This window comes from Triticum aestivum, chromosome 4A (assembly GCF_018294505.1).
Source record: "Triticum aestivum cultivar Chinese Spring chromosome 4A, IWGSC CS RefSeq v2.1, whole genome shotgun sequence".
Lineage (NCBI taxonomy): Eukaryota > Viridiplantae > Streptophyta > Magnoliopsida > Poales > Poaceae > Triticum > Triticum aestivum.
Genome location: NC_057803.1, coordinates 534869770 through 534886017, shown reverse-complemented (window position 1 = coordinate 534886017; position 16248 = coordinate 534869770). Strand labels below are relative to the sequence as shown.

The window sequence follows — 16248 nt, the reverse complement described above, 5'->3', positions numbered from 1 at the left end:
AGAAGAACGGAGAGTGTCGCGGAGGCGGCTGTGCATCGTGCACGGTTTGTTGCTGGGCTTCTTGGGCTGAGATGCTGCTGGGCTTCTTGGGCCTTACCTACGATAGATATCGGAAGGCGCCCTTTATCGGCAAAAAAAAAAGTATTTTGCCCGTCGTTACTTCACTTCCGGTGTTCCCTCCCCTGCTGGCGGCTGCCGGGGAGCGCAGCCGCACCAGCCAGCCATGAAGCGCTTCTTCCAGCCCGTACTCAAGGACGGATCCCCCGCCAAGAAGAGGCCCGCCGGAGCCGCGATCTCTGACTGCGTTGATGGCCGCGCCCCCACCGCGGCCGACGCCGGCGGGGACGGCCCTCCCGGCGAGGAGCCACGCAGGTTCATCACGTGGAACGCCAACAGCCTTCTGCTCCGGATGAAGAGCGACTGGCCCGCGTTCTGTCAGTTCGTCGCCCGCCTCGACCCCGACGTCATCTGCGTCCAGGTGAGCCAAGGCAAAGAGCGTTTCATTCAGCACCCTTTCTGTGTGTCCGGATTTGCTTGCTACCCTAGATTTGGTTTTAGCCTGCAATGCGAGTGCTGTGCCGAGGGATTTTTAGGCGAGTGTGCTGCAATGTGGCATGCAGGAGCTGCCGTTGCTCGCAGGCATTTCATCTAGCACATTGGGGCGAGTACATCTTAGTTGTCCTTTTGTGCAAGATTAATCCAATTCTGGTAATCTAGGGTTTGACCCATCTGATTGATCTAGGGTTTAATCCAATTCCAGCGTGCTGCATCCCTTGCGAGATTGATGGTGCCAGTTGTCTTAGCTGACTAGCTGGTGACTGATTATGCCGACCGACGATTCCTGCTGTGCATTTTTCTGGTTGTTTGGCATGCTGTGCTATATTTGCTCATAATACATCAAGGCTATGTACCACTGAGAGTAGAGAGCATGCAGTGTTGATGGTTGTAAAGGCTAGGGTGGTGTTTGCAGAGGTTGTGTTGAGCATTTTATGAAACAGACTGAATGCTATGAAAATATTCTTAAATCAGTGAACTGATATCTACTTGCCTGTTTCTTGTTATCAACTTATCCTGGATTAATGTTGGCAACATTGCGGAAAGAAAATGTGAAAAACTTGTTTTTGGTCTATCTGTTACTTATGTCAGTCCTAGTGTTCCAATTCCAGTTATTTGGTTGCTCAATTAGCCACTATCTGCTGCTACAACAAGTTCTCGTACCTATACCATGTGCTGATTTGCAGCAATAGTACAGTTACAACAAAATATAGGCCATACGATGAAGTAATTCTCAAGCTGAATCATTATTTGAGAAAACTTATGTCCTTCTACATTATTCTGATGTCTGGATATGGTGGATCGATTAACCCTAGCCTCTTTTTGAAATTGCAGCTCAATAGTTGAAATCCAAATCCGCCTTGGGTTCTTGTTTTAGTGCAGTAGAGTAGAACTGGGTTTATAACAAACCCCACTTTTGGGTTGTAAAAATGACAGGCCAAGGTCTTTATTTCCGTTCAATTCCAATACCTTTAGTTGTTATGAGTTATGACAACTTAGCAGCCTAATAATATTATTATTTGTCCTTTTGGGTGTTTAGTTGCCCTAGCCACAAATTGTTGTTTTGTTTTGTACTCTTAATCAGTAATCGCAACTATTATGCTGTTCTCGGGTTAGGTTCTCTACTTTATTTTTTAGTTTAACAATCTAAGCATATTATGTATGTATCAGTGAGTAGGATCTTTGCTGAACTTCTTTGCCACTTGCCAGGAAGTGCGGATGCCAGCAGCTGGTTCCAAAGGGGCACCTAAAAATCCTAGTGAGCTAAAAGACGACACAACGTCGTCACGCGAAGAAAAACAGGTAATACTAAGGGAGTAGCCCTGTACCCTGTAGTTATGGAAAGTGGATCCCTTATGTCAGATCCATTGGTTCTGGCTGAAATTAGATTTCCGCATTATGGATAAGATGTGTAGTTCCTTGAAATGGCTTTGTAAAAACTCTGTTTTTGTGATACATGTGTAGTCTATTGAAAATGCTTCTTAAAAGGGTGATTTCTGATAGTTTTGCAAGAGTATATCTATTTTTTGAAAAAATTACTCTAGATTGTGTAAAATTGGACTTTGATTTGTATCAGTTGCATCCTGAAGCATTGCTGTGTTGTGGTGACTGTGTATTTAGCAGGAAACAATTATGAATAAATTTCAACTTAGTTTCCATCTGTTTTCTCTTTTCAGCGTAGGTTGTTACAGCAGTTGCATTAGTTGTGCTTAACTAAGTAATTCTACAATTACTTCTTGATGTCATGCAGACAGTGCTGCGTGCTTTGTCGAGCTCACCTTTCAAAGACTACCGTGTGTGGTGGTCCCTTTCAGATTCAAAATATGCAGGCACAGCTGTGTTTATGAAGAAGAAGTTTGAACCAAAGAAAGTGTCATTCAACTTGGATAGAACATGTAAGTTTGGTTTGGAGAGGTTGAGTAGCTGTCTCCCCTGTTACACTATATTTTGAAATGTCGCATGCTCTACTCTAGTGGGACATTCTGTTCGGCATGTTATATTTTTGTGATTATGTCATTGGATTTAATTTGGTAAGGGTGGTAAGTGTTAGGAAATATGTAACTTGTATTTCCATGTGGCCATAGGCCAGTATATATACACGTACATGTGCAGTACAATATGCAGAAAACCCCTTATAGAACAGGGAAATACAAAGGGGTACACGGCTACCCCCCCACACACACACACACAAAAAAAAACCCAGGTGGATCAACAACACTTAGTTTGGGCCTTCGTAAAGAAATCCGCCAACTGTAACTCGGAAGGCACATCTGAAGAGCAACAACCTAATCCTGCACACCAATGCGCACAAAAAAAGCATCAACACCAATTTCACACAGTCGCACGCAAGAGGAGCAGCTCAAGGTGTATTCATGGAAGCATGGTAATGGTGTTGCACATCCGAGGGAGCAAGATCATCCATTGATGAAACAACAGGGTAGTACTGATGTGACTTCCATCTCCTCTGATGGGGATCATGATGACTAGAAGGGTCAATCGATGGGCAAATTGCTTTTGAGGAGAACTACTCGAACAACAACAGGGATACCAAATAAACGGTATGGGTTCAATGTCAATGATATTGGAAACTATGTTTCCTATGAAGCACTAGCTCCAGCAAGCATTTGTTGCTTCTCTTTAGTCTGTGTCAATTCTGACTGACTGGTAGAAGACAAAGGAGAACTCAAAATGGCGTATGGCCATGGTGGAGTTGGAGACTCTGTGTAAGAACAAGACATGGGTACTAACACCTCTTCCAACAAGAAAAAAGGTGGTCAACTACAAGTGAACATACACTGTGAAGCAGAATGCAGAAGGAAATATTGAATGGTACAAAGCGAGGCTTTTAGCAAGGGGGTACAGCCAGACCTACGACATTGACTATGATGAGACCTTTGCTCTAGTAGCGAAGATGAACATTGATGTGAAGAATGTCTTTACATCAACTTGATGTGAAGAATGCTTTCCTGCATGGGGACTTGTAGGAGGAGGTCTACATGGAGATCCCACCTGGGTTCTTGACTTTTGAAACAGTTGACGAGGTATGCAGGCTAAAGAAAACTCTTTGCGACTGAAGTAGTCTCCAAGATCTTGGTTTGAAAGTTTAGATGGGCAGTATGTGACAATGCAATGGTGACCATACATTGTTTTATAGACACTCTAAAAGGAAACATAACCATGCTTGCAGTCTGTGTAAATGATATCATTGTCACTGGTGATGATGACTAGAGATAGCAAGGTTAAAGAGGTGTCTGAGTAAGGCCTTTGAAGTTAAAGATCGTGGTCGACTCAAGTACTTCCTTGGTATAGAAGTGGCTAGGTCTGGAAAAGGAATATCTCTTTCTCAAAGAAAGTATACCTTGGACACCTTGTTGTAGATGTTAGAATAATCCGAGACACATAGTCGATCATCCGAGCACCAAGCAATCACACAAGGCACGGCACCGAGATTTGTTAACGAGGTTCAGCAAACTCGGCTACACCCCCGAGGCCTATGGGCACTCCTCATGACACCGTCACAATACTGCACCTCGGCCACCTGGACGCTGGCACATACCGCCGGCTCCCCCTGCGTGTATGTGCTATTATGTTGGCATAGGTTACATCGTGGGTCTACCCTCGCATTATATAAGAGGCCTACGATACAAGTGTCCTATGAGGGTACGAGTCCTACTTTATCTAGACACTGTCCAACTCAAAGTCCAACTGTAACCTACCTTGTATAATATATTCGACACAATTCGAATAAACTCCACCTTGGCAAATATTCTCCACCACCTTGAATTCGTCCATGCATCAAACTTTCATGTACATTGGACTTGAGTTTATTCCAGGCTGCCAAATCATCCTCCGCAAATTTTCATCCTTCACATGATATTTCCATCTTAGATGGCTTGACATCCTGCAACCCATTCAAGTATCTCTGTTGTACCAAAAAATCTTTCACCCTTGTCTGCCATAACCCGAACCTGGTATCCGTCGACACCATGAATTTTATATGTACGCCTGACCCGTGGAAAACAACACTTAGCACAAAATCAAATGATATGTTGCTTTTCTCCAATGCCTTGCGTCTCCAATGGACTATCTCGTGCAATTTTCGTATTCGCCAGATTGTTTTGCCTCTTGCCTGTTGTTGCACGTGAGGACTCGGTCCTCTTTTTTTATCCCAAACAAATCTCAGTTCTACTCCCGATTCATGCAGCGCTGGCCTCATCTGGGCTTCAGCCCTCATGGACCAGCTTGCACCTACGTCTGACCTAGTTCGGCCTGCCCCTTGGCTTCGATTCAATCTCTGAAAAGAACCACGATCTGATCTGGTTGCTGTCGTTGTTGTATGCAGTCGCTTGCTGCAGGTGCAATTGATCAATCGACCCGCTGCTCCCAATTGCTGGCACACTTGTGAGTTCCCATCAATCCAGTGCTTCTCGTCAACTTCGATCTTTCCAAGCATTGCTCTTGATCGTTCGACATTACCCAGATCAAACCGACCACTTCCACGATTTCCTTCGTCTCTTCCTCTGGATCAACAATCCACGACCTCCAAATAACGTAGCTCTGATACCACTTGAAAGAATAATGCGAGATGCATCATCTATCATCCGAGGACCAAACAATCACACGGCATGACACTGGGATTTGTTAACGGGGTTCACCGAACTCGGCTACATCCCTAGGGCTTGACTATGGGCGCTCCTCCCCATGACACTGTCACAATACCGCACCCTGGCCACCCGGATGCCAGCACACACTACCGCTCCCATGTCTGTGCTATTATGTTGGTATAGGTTACATCGTGTGTCTATCCCCGCATTATATAAGAGGCCTAGGATGTAGGTGTCCTATTAGGACACGACTCCTACTTTATCTAGACACTGTCCAACTGTAACCTACCTTGTACAATATATTCGACACAATTCCAACAGTAGATGGTATATAGAATCTTGAGATACTTGAAAGGTACTCCTGGGAAAGGAGTGTTGTTCAAGAGTCATGAACACCTTCTTGTAGATGGTTACCTTGATGCTGATTGGGCTAGCTGCCTGGATGACAGGAGATCAACTTCAGATCATTGTGTTTTTGTAGGAGGAAATCTAGTGTCTTGGAGAAGCAAGAAACAACTTGTTGTTACTGCAGAGGCTGAATACAGAGCCATGTCTCAGGGATAGAGTGAGTTATGAATGAGGAACCTATTAGCAGGGCTGAAGATATTGAAGACCTGTTGCATGAATGAACCTATTAGAAGGTGTGACAACAAGTCGGCAATCCATATAGCAAAATCTCCGGTTCAACATGATAGAACCAAACATTTGGAGCTAGACAAATTATTATCGAAGAAAAGCTAGATGCTATGATTATCAAGATAGAGCATATGAGTTCATGGCAACAAATTGCAGTTGCTTGAAAGGATTGGGAACCAGAGAATGCAACCTAGCGTGTGACAAGATGGGAGTGATAGATACCTATCACCCCTCTTGAGGGGGAGTATTGTATGTGTTGCCCATCTATACTGGCCCGTGAGGCCCAGGCCCATACCGGTCAAGTGGCCTAGAGATGGAGCGCTTGTACTGTCTGGCTGTGTGCACCGCCAGAGCCATCGAAGGTTTGTCTCCAGATCCACAGATTGGCTAGGTTCAAAGGGGATCTTATCCTCCTAATCACTTATAGGTGCCTGCTGGTGCAGCAGATGTGGGGCTGCGGAGCTGTTGGTCTGCCCTGACATGATAAACAAAGTGGTCATTTTGAATTTTTGCGTGCTTTCTGGAATTAAATTTTGCAGAAACTATTATTCTTTCTGATGGTATAGTATTTTACCTGTTTCAGCTACTAAGCATGATGCAGACGGTCGTGTCATCATTGTGGAATTTGAATCATTCTTGTTGCTAAACACATATGCTCCAAACAACGGGTGGAAAGAGGAGGAAAATTCATTTCAAAGAAGAAGAAAGTGGGATAAAAGAATGTCGGAGTTTGTTCAACAAGTAGACAAGCCCTTAATCTGGTGCGGAGACCTGAACGTTAGGTAATTAAGAACCCATTGCTGTTTTTTTATGTTGTTATTATATATGCCTTCCTCTTGCATGAAGTTACTATTTAATATTTATTGATGATAAGTTAATTTTAGTCTTCTGGAAACCACATAGATTAATAAAACATGTAGTTGTGGATTTGCATTTTATATGGCCAACCCAAACTTCATAATTAGGGCCCATCCATGTGGTCTAGTGGCAAACACAAGGCAGTGGTCTATGGGGTCTTGGGTTCAAATCCCCACTCCTTAATGATAAGTAGTTCCTCCTGCATATTATCAGTGATCCCCGATAATTACAACATGCACTTCAAGTAAATCTGTTTTGAGCAGAAAATTCGTAAGGTAAGGGAGAGAAGTTTTATTACTTTACGTGGCCATCCTCGAGGAATTCATGTTCTCTATACAATATATAGATGGAATGAGCCTCTTATAAATTTTTCACAAACCAACCCCCTGTAACCTTTTTTTAAATCTTTCAGTCATGACGAAATCGATGTCAGCCATCCTGATTTTTTTAGCGATGCTAAGCTCAATGGATATATCCCTCCAAATAAAGAGGTATTATTTGCTTTAAAGATGCAATTCTGGGTTATTCTTGTAAATCCAGTTCATGTTCCCCAAAACTCAAGTGTTGGAAACAACTTTTATCTTGCCATAATCCCTTGTGCATCCTTCGACTCTCACCTGTATGCTGCTGCTGCTTATCAAGCAAATCCAAATGGGTTAGCTATTCCTAGGTGCGACATTTTTATAGGATGATTTGGCCCATATGGCCCATCTAGTCTAATGTCTATCTTGTGAGGATAGCCAAATTCTCACTTCTCTATCTTAAACTTATTGTAAGTTTAGCGAATGCTTATTTTGTCCTTTCTAAGTACTATATTTCCTCTTTTGGATTTGCAAATCACACCTTGAAATTGGCCAGTTGAAGTTACTTTTTATCAAATTAGAGTATATATTCTAGCAACAGCAGCAAATAGGCTACTTCAAGAATTAGCTGCTTCTGTTACACATGAGTGGCAAGCTTGTGAAACCTTCCAATCTTATGCAAATAGGCTAACATTCATTGGGTGTTGGTATAGTTATAAATTTGTTAGTTATTATGTGTGTGCTCTTTTGTTCATTATTTAATATATACTTTATATGACTGTAAGATTGTCTCAGTGAAAATAAACAATAAGAGTCGTGTTTTTTTTAACACTCCATAGTGAGACTTATCTGTTTCTCACCAAGGCATAATTTGGCACTTAAGGGCCTAATGCAGCAGAAAACGGCGATGGCAGACAGAGCCTTACACCCTTAACAGATTTTCAATGTCTGGCCTATCAGCTGACAGCCTATCTTAAATGCATCTTTCAGTTTTACACTTCTACTGGACGACTAGTACCCTGTTACTGATGTATCTGTTTAGCTATGCATTAATGCAAAGGAATGTCTCATCTATTCCTACAGGACTGTGGACAGCCAGGATTCACCCTTGCAGAGAGACAGCGCTTTGGCAATATATTGTCCCAGTATGTGTAAACTAACATATTTCAGCATTTTTTTCCTTCTCCTTGATAGAGCACTCCCCCATTTCTCAAATGGAGGCCATCCTTGAACAAATGTATGCAACCTTTTAATTTAGTTTGCATGCTTAATCTACCATAACCATCATCGTTTTCTCTCAACTGATGCCCCACATTGATATATAGCTGGAGCGTATTAACATCTCTATTTAGACAAGCAACAAAAAAGTGCCATGATGAGCATCTCAAATGTGAATCTTGTGGAATTGTGGTCATGGAAACATAAAAGATTATTGTTTCAATGCTCAGTAAGGTAAATGTTCAACATGACTGGGGGCAGTGTCAAGTTCTCATATCATCATATAGATATTGCTGGTACAACCTCTAAATTTGTTTATAAGTACTTTACTAGTCATTGTAAATTCAGAATGGACCAAGGTTTTTGCACGCACAAAAAGGATGAAGTTCAAACTAGCTAGAACACATACTGTCATCTTTGTCTGGAATTTTATAGGACAGGCCTGAAAAACATACCTATAAACCAATGAATGGTGAATAAGACATTTTAGTGGAAATATAGAAGGCTAAAGTTAGTTGCATAGAAGCATTAATCTTTATAGTCTTGAATACCACCTTATGGACTAACATTTGGATGTATAGGGGAAAGCTGGTAGATGCTTACAGATACCTGCACAAAGAAAAAGACATGGAGTGTGGCTTCTCTTGGTCTGGGAATCCAGTTGGGAAGTAAGAAATATTTCCATGATTGTATTACTTCTAGATTATTAATTATAGTGTTCAGTTGCTTATCAAAATTTGACCCTGCATGATTGAAGCATATCTGCTGTTCCTTTTTATGTCTTGGATGGGTTATTTGATCCCTATTGTATAGATATATGGTTACTTTGTAAGCATGTGGTCCTCAATGTTTACCATTAACAAATTATCCCCCATCTCAGCAATCTGATTTTATTTCAGGCACGGCACTTATAAAAGAATTTGGCAGCATGAATTTGATTATTAATGTTCTGCTGATAAGCAATGTTCTTTTGTAATTTACTACATATGACAGCTAATGCTGGAGTGTACGTATTTCATCTTTTTCTATATGGACTGATTTATTGCTTAATATTTCTCCAGGTACCGAGGAAAGAGAATGCGGATTGACTATTTTGTTATTTCAGAAGGGTTGAAAGACAGAATTGTTTCATGTGAAATGCATGGTCATGGAATTGAACTGGAAGGTTTGTATTGCACATCTTTCTTTGCGTGATGATAAATTATATAACTGTGATATGTTACCTTTGGTCTTTCCGAAATTCTAATTTTATTTGCCTATCATCAGCTGCAAATAACTAAGGGGGTTGGACCATGTCTTGGCTGTATATATTCAATGTTAAATAAAGAAAATTATAGTTGTGTATGTAATTTGCTTTTGAGATAACATGGAAGGATAAAAAACAGCTACTAATAGATTTGGAACTGCCCTAAGCTGCTACCGGTACAATTCCCTATTGATTTACATCGTATGTGCATCTGGAAAAATGATGATGCATTTCATGCTGGAGTTCTGACAAATCTCTCGACATAATCATATCAAGTTCCCAGCCGTGTTCATGTAATCTGTAATCATTATAAAAGATGTAACAGGTTCAGTTATTTATTAATGTTTGCTTGACCATATAGTTTATTGTGGCATTAGTATGTCTAACTGTTTCTCATGTCAAAAATGAAAACAAAAGAGTCAATGGTGACATGACTCTCATGTGAGGTGTCTGTGTGTTTGCCTTGATTCAATTTGTGGACTTTCATGATGGCAGGATTTTATGGAAGTGATCACTGTCCTGTTTCACTTGTGCTCTCCAAAGAAGCAGCGGAAGCACCAGAATCGAAGAGCTCCAGCTAACTTCTGTGTTTTTCTCGAACCGGACACCATGGATTATTAGATTATTATTAGGTCAGTTGAAGCGCTTGGCCTATCATGAGCTATTTAAACATTTTTTATGACCTGTAGGCCACTACTGCGGCGCACCCTCTAGTCCGGATCTGGATTGGAATTAGAGTTCAACTCTTACTGTGATCAGCTATTGGTATCTAAGTTCAGATTTCTAAGAGTTGTTCCACTTATGACTGGCTTTTACAATTTCGGAAGAAACCAGATGCGAGCGCTTGGGCAACATTATGCCCCCTCTGTTTCTTAATGTAGTATATAGATCATGTTTTGCAATGCAGGCAGCCAATTTTCTTAAGCAAGATCTACATCCGTTGCATGAAAATAACATGGGGATTATGACCCAAATACAATAGGGCAGAGATTGCCCAAGGAAATAGTGTTGACGGTTAATACACTACCGATCTTACGATCTACTCCCTCCGTTCCAAATTACTCGTCGCAGAAATGGATGTATCTAGACCTAAAATACATCTAGATACATCTATATCTGTGACAAGTAATTCGGAACGGAGGGAGTACATGGAATCGTGGAAGAATGTAGAAGGATGGGTGGTGTTTGAAGGTCCTCGTTCAATGAAAGGTGATATGATGGTTTTATTCAGGTTCAGGCCCTCGGATGGTTAATAGCCCTGCGTCCTACCTATCTATCTTTACTGATCAACAAATGTTGAACTCATATCTACACAGCTAGTTTACGAGTGCATGCTTTTTCCAAAGCTTGATCTTTTGTAGAGGCTCACTTGTCGTTTATATGGGTAAACGAGAGCCGATAGTTCGGTATTTATTTTTGGAGATATGATACAATCAGGTTGCGAGTATGGGGAGCATATCTCCATGGCATCCTCCTTCGAGTAGGTATCCGCAGGCGGTTGGGGCCCGCGGCGTCTCGAAGCCAAGTCCGAGCACGCCTTGAGCGGCAGCAGCCAACAAGAGCTCACCGCCGTGTTGACCAGCCTCCGCCGGCGTTCGAAGTTCCCGTGGAGCCCGGCCTGGAACCGCTGTGAACCCCGACGCCACCTCATCCTGCTGCCGCCGGCGACCAGCAGGAGCGCATCTTTGACGTCGATCCTCATCCGCAGCACCCCGGCGCCGCTGCGCCCCGTTTTCGACTCGGTCTAGCCGAGATCGGTCCGTCCTGCGTCCGATCCAGGAGTCCCCAGCTCACCTGCTGCGCCGCCAAGCCTGCTTCGCCAGCCTCCTCCTGCGCCCGAACCTGCTCCGTCCTTCAGCTTCCATGCGCCCCCAAGCCTTGTGCCGTCGGCCTAGCCTCTGCTTCGAGCAGGAGACGAGCGCCCGCCGCTGCCTCGATCTGCGATGCTCGAGGCCACTTGGCCTTGTTTCGATCTGGATGCGCCGAGACCATCGTTGCAACGTTGCGACCTCTGCCCCGGAGTACCTCAAGTTCGTCTACATGAAACTGCCAAGTACCTCTACGCATGGATACTGCCAAGTACCTACACCGGCAAGGCTACACGGACGTTTGTTCCACTACAACACTGAAACGTCAAGGTCGACTATGTTTTGTTGCCCCGTTCGGAGTCGTCAAGTACCCGAAGACCATATTGACACCAAGTACATCTACCGCCGTCTTCGGAATCGCCAAGAACGCCAAGTACCGCGACACCCAGATCCCTCGGATATGTCAAGTTCAACTAACGTCGCAAGAACGAGACCGGCGGGTCCGAAGACCCCAAGTACCACGACAACCTCGAAGGGATTCGAATTCGTCAAGTTCACCTTCGAAACGTGTACCACTACCGCCGCCCGAACATGTACCACAACCGTCGCTCAAGACCCGTGAACGACTATCGATGACCCTCCAAGTTCGTCCACGATTGCCATGTACAACTGCCGTCGTCGTGAACAACTACTCCCACTACCATCGTCGAGTACCACTACTTCCCATGATGATCGTGAACGACTACACTATGCGTCCCAAACCACCCCGGATGCACGCTCCAAAGGTATAACCGCCGAGATGACCTTCCGAGAACGAATGTTTGCGATGCATGAGGTGCTCGTGTTTGCACCGTGTCAGAAAAATGTTGCTTCCATGTTCCTCCTCGTTGCCATGCCGTCCACCCGTGGGAACCCGGTAACCGGGAGCACCCCACCGTTCATCGCATGACACGCTCCCGTCGCATCTTCTTTTGCATCGGTATCTCCATGAGCTACCAGAACCGATATGTTGTTGTGGCATCATTTTTGGATTCGTTGCCGTGGCACCCCTTTCGTTTCCGCCATGATAAAAAATGCTTCATATCTTGTTCATGTCAACATTTTCATAAAACTGCATAAAACTTGCACATGTCATTCGCATCATGATAATAACATTTAAATGTTTAAAATTGTTGTTGCACCAAATTGCTAAATGCATATGGGGATTTACCAGAATTGTTGTTTGTTATTTCTGGTCTTATTTAAACTTGGCTAAATGTTTAGTTTACTTATGCTCCACCTCTTGCCATGCTTAACCACATTTAATATTGTTGAGTACATAAATGAGAGAGAACTAAATAAGTCATGTGATGTTTCGTCAATATGCAACTCGTTGCATATTGAGCTCCACTTAACTTATAGTTTTGTTTGTGCACTTTGCCATGCCTCTTTAAATCGGACATGCATCATACTTGATTGTGCATCATGCCATGTTTATGTGATGGTTGTTTACTATGTTGCTTGCTTCTTTCCGAGTTGCTTCTCTTGTTAGCTTCGGTTTCGTTCCGGAGTTGTGAGGATTCGTTCGACTACGTCCGTTTGTCTTCTTCATGGACTCGTTCTTCTTCCTTGCGGGATTTCAGGCAAGATGAACATACCCTCAAAATCACTTCTATCTTTGCTTGCTAGTTGCTCGCTCTATTGCTATGCCGCGATACCTACCACTTGCTATATCATGTCTCCCATATTGCCATGTCAAGCCTCTAACCCACCTTGCCTAGCAAACCGTTGTTTGGCTATGTTACCGCTTGCTCAGCCCCTCTTATAGCGTTGATAGTTGCAGGTGAAGATGAAGTTTGTTCCTTGTTGGAACATGGATATTGTTGGGATATCACAATATCTCTTATTTTAATTAATGCTTCTATATACTTGGTAAAGGATGGAAGGCTCGGCCTTATGCCTGGTGTTTTGTTCCACTCTTGCCGCCCTAGTTTCCGTCATACCGGTGTTATGTTCCTTGATTTTGCGTTCCTTACACGGTTGGGTTATAATGGGAACCCCTTGACAGTTTGCCTTGAATAAAACTCCTCCAGCAAGGCCCAACCTTGGTTTTACCATTTGCCACCTAAGCCTTTTTCTCTTGGGTTCTGCAGACTCAAGAGTCATCTTTATTTTAAACCCCCGGGCCAGTGCTCCTCTGAGTGTTGGTCCAAACTAGAGCACCGTGCAGGGCCATCCCTTGGCAACTTGGGTTACGTCGGCTCATGTACGCTTAGCTTATCCGGTGAGCCCTGAGAACGAGATATGTGCAGCTCCGATCGGGATTTTTCGGCATAGCGGGTGGTCTTGCTGGTCTTGTTTTACCATTGTCGAAATGTCTTGTAACCGGGATTCCGAGTCTGATCGGGTCTTCCTGGGAGAAGGAATATCCTTCGTTGACCGTGAGAGCTTGTGATGGGCTAAGTTGGGACACCCCTGCAGGGTTTTGAACTTTTGAAAGTTGTGCCCGCGGTTATGGGTATATGGGAATTTGTTAATATCCGGTTGTAGAAAACTCGACACTTAACTTGACTAAAATGCATCAACCGCGTGTGTAGCCGTGATGGTCTCTTTCCGGCGGAGTCCGGGAAGTGAACGCGGTTCTTGTGTTATGCTTGAACGTAAGTAGTTTCAGGATCACTTCTTGATCATAATAGTTTCTCGACCGTGCTTTGCTTCTCTTCTCGCTCTTGTTTGCGTAAGTTAGGCACCATATATGCTAGTGCTTGCAGCAGCTCCACGTCACTACCCTTTTCCTACCCATAAGCTTAAATAGTCTTGATCTCGCGGGTGTGAGATTGCTGAGTCCCCGTGACTCACAAATTTACTTCCAAAACCAGTTGCAGGTGTCGTTGATACCAGCGCAGATGACGCAACCCAGCTCAAGTGGGAGCTCGATGAAGATCGTGTTCGTTGTGTTGTTTCGTTCCAGTTGATCAGTAGTGGAGCCCACTCGGGGCGATCGGGGACCTAGCATTAGGGGTTGTCTTCTTTTATTTTGGTTCCGTAGTCGGACCTTGATTGTATTCTGGATGATGTATGTTTAACTTGTATTTGTGTGAAGTGGCGATTGTAAGCCAACTCTTTATCCCTTTCATATTCAGTACATGGGATGTGTAAAGATTACCCCTCTTGCGACATGCCTACTATGCGGCTATGCCTCTAAGTCGTGCTCCGACACGTGGGAGATATAGCCGCATCGTGGGTGTTACAAGTTCCTAGGTGTTTTGGAAACCGGGGTACCCAGACTTACCTGCCTGCGGCCCTGGCGTGGCTCCATCAGCGGCCTGGTACGATCCACCTTTAGCATCGATAACACAAGACCCTCGCAAGGCGGACGACATCAAGACCTCGAGAGGAAGCAGCCTCCCTAGACTGGCTCCTGAGGGGTGGAGACTTATATGCAGGCCCACCTCGCGAGGTCCGGGCGACGCAAGCCATGACGACCAAGGCCAGGCGGGCGCCAGCGGGCGCAATACAACAGGTTTCCTCTTTGGTGCTAAAGAGGCAAGCGCGGGCGCGGAGTCTCGAGAAATTAGCCAAAGGCTTTCATTTCTGTGCTACAAGACCAAGGCCGCCAGGACGGCAGGACAGAGGTCATCACCAAGCCCACCACGACGTCACGACAAGAAGTTTTGCAGGTGAAGACCACCTTTCGTCAGGATAGGATGTATTATTTGTCTGCCTTCAAACTTGGCCGTTGTGGGATCTCTTTCCGCCTTCGTTTTGGGGGAAGAGGACCAAGGCCACCACCATAGGGAGGGGATCGAATTCACTCTTTCCTCACCAGCGCATCCAAGCACAAGAACAGTCCTCCTGGGGTTGTTCTTCCTCTATACTAGTTCATCCACAACCACCTCGAGGCTAATCCATCACAAAGCAGGAGTAGGGTTTTACACCGCAAGATGGCCCAAACATGAGTAAACCGCCGTGTCTCTTTCTTTTCCCGCTCATCGAGCTAGGCCGAGAGAGCAACGAACTGGCAGGCTGGGAAGATTGAGTTTTTCGCACCCACCTCAGAGTTCGAATCTTTCTTGGGTCAGCGGAGCCCCGAATCCGACAGCAGTTTGTATTGAAATCCTAGAAAGACTTATATTTAGAAACAGAAGAAATACTAGCTTTAGTAAAATGCGTGCATTAAAGCACTATCATTAGTAACCTTCCATCAAATCATAAATCATACTTGTTTTTTAAGTTAAAAAAGGTGTATATATAGTGACTAGTTTTGGAAGGCTGGCTTCCGCATCCGTGCTCGGGCACCAGTCCAGATGGATTTTCAGACAAATAACATGTTCATTGCGGATTGTCGTTGAAGATGTCCTTATATTGTATATCTATTCAAACTGTGGGGATTTGTCTCCCTGTGTGTCAACTTGATTGGCGGTCTTTGAAGCTGGGCTGTAGCTGCGCCCGTGGTGTGTATTCCTGGTGGAACTTGTTGGATCGGTGGTTGTTTTACCAGTTTCACGAAAAAAAATTGGGAGCTTGAGCTCCTTTGGTCGAATAACAAAGCTTAGCAATATGCAGAACAAAGCTGGGCATGCCACGGCAGCAATTGGACGCGGACAACAGCGAACAGCCTGTTGGCTTGCAAACGCACCACCGGAGATTAGTATTATCGTTGCGGATGAATGTAAAACTGTTAACACTTGAGTAATGAAATGCTTTCCCCCAGCAAAAGAAAAAAGCTTAGCAGTTTTCATTGGACATATGTGTCAGTAGGATATTTGAACCCGAGTTCTTTGTGAACTGAGAGTAGATCATCCTTAAGGTGGAACAAACTCATCAGAGTTCAACTCCTAGATTAGGCACTGGTGATTGTTTTTTTTTTAATTTATTTTAGGCTTTCTGGATAGGAGACTTTTTCGTCGACTATAAAGATGCATGCGACGGCTGTCAATCTCAAGATGTTGCCGCATCAATATTTTTGATGTGCTCATAAGGATAGGGTATGCGTGCATGAATACATAAGGTTGACTTTATGCTCATGTATATGAGCAACT

General features: G+C 44.0%; 1 protein-coding gene across 1 annotated transcript; it reads left to right on the top strand.

Moving 5' to 3' along the window:
* The first annotated feature begins 125 nt into the window (after window positions 1–125).
* LOC123086761 (DNA-(apurinic or apyrimidinic site) endonuclease) lies at window positions 126–10252 on the top strand. The gene is made up of 9 exons (XM_044508554.1): window positions 126–478; window positions 1765–1857; window positions 2306–2450; window positions 6379–6577; window positions 7066–7144; window positions 8039–8100; window positions 8755–8841; window positions 9235–9338; window positions 9915–10252. Exons 1-9 carry the CDS (start codon window positions 224–226, stop codon window positions 9998–10000), a joined length of 1110 nt encoding a protein of 369 aa, XP_044364489.1. The 5' UTR covers window positions 126–223; the 3' UTR covers window positions 10001–10252.
* The last annotated feature ends 5996 nt before the right edge of the window (window positions 10253–16248 follow it).

Excerpts from the sequence above, each read along its gene's own strand:
- LOC123086761 (XM_044508554.1), top strand. The coding sequence starts at position 224 with ATGAAGCGCTTCTTCCAGCCCGTACTCAAGGACGGATCCCCCGCCAAG. Across the intron at positions 6,578-7,065 it reads TGCGGAGACCTGAACGTTAG|TCATGACGAAATCGATGTCA; the intron begins GTAATTAAGAAC and ends TAAATCTTTCAG. Across the intron at positions 7,145-8,038 it reads ATATCCCTCCAAATAAAGAG|GACTGTGGACAGCCAGGATT; the intron begins GTATTATTTGCT and ends CTATTCCTACAG.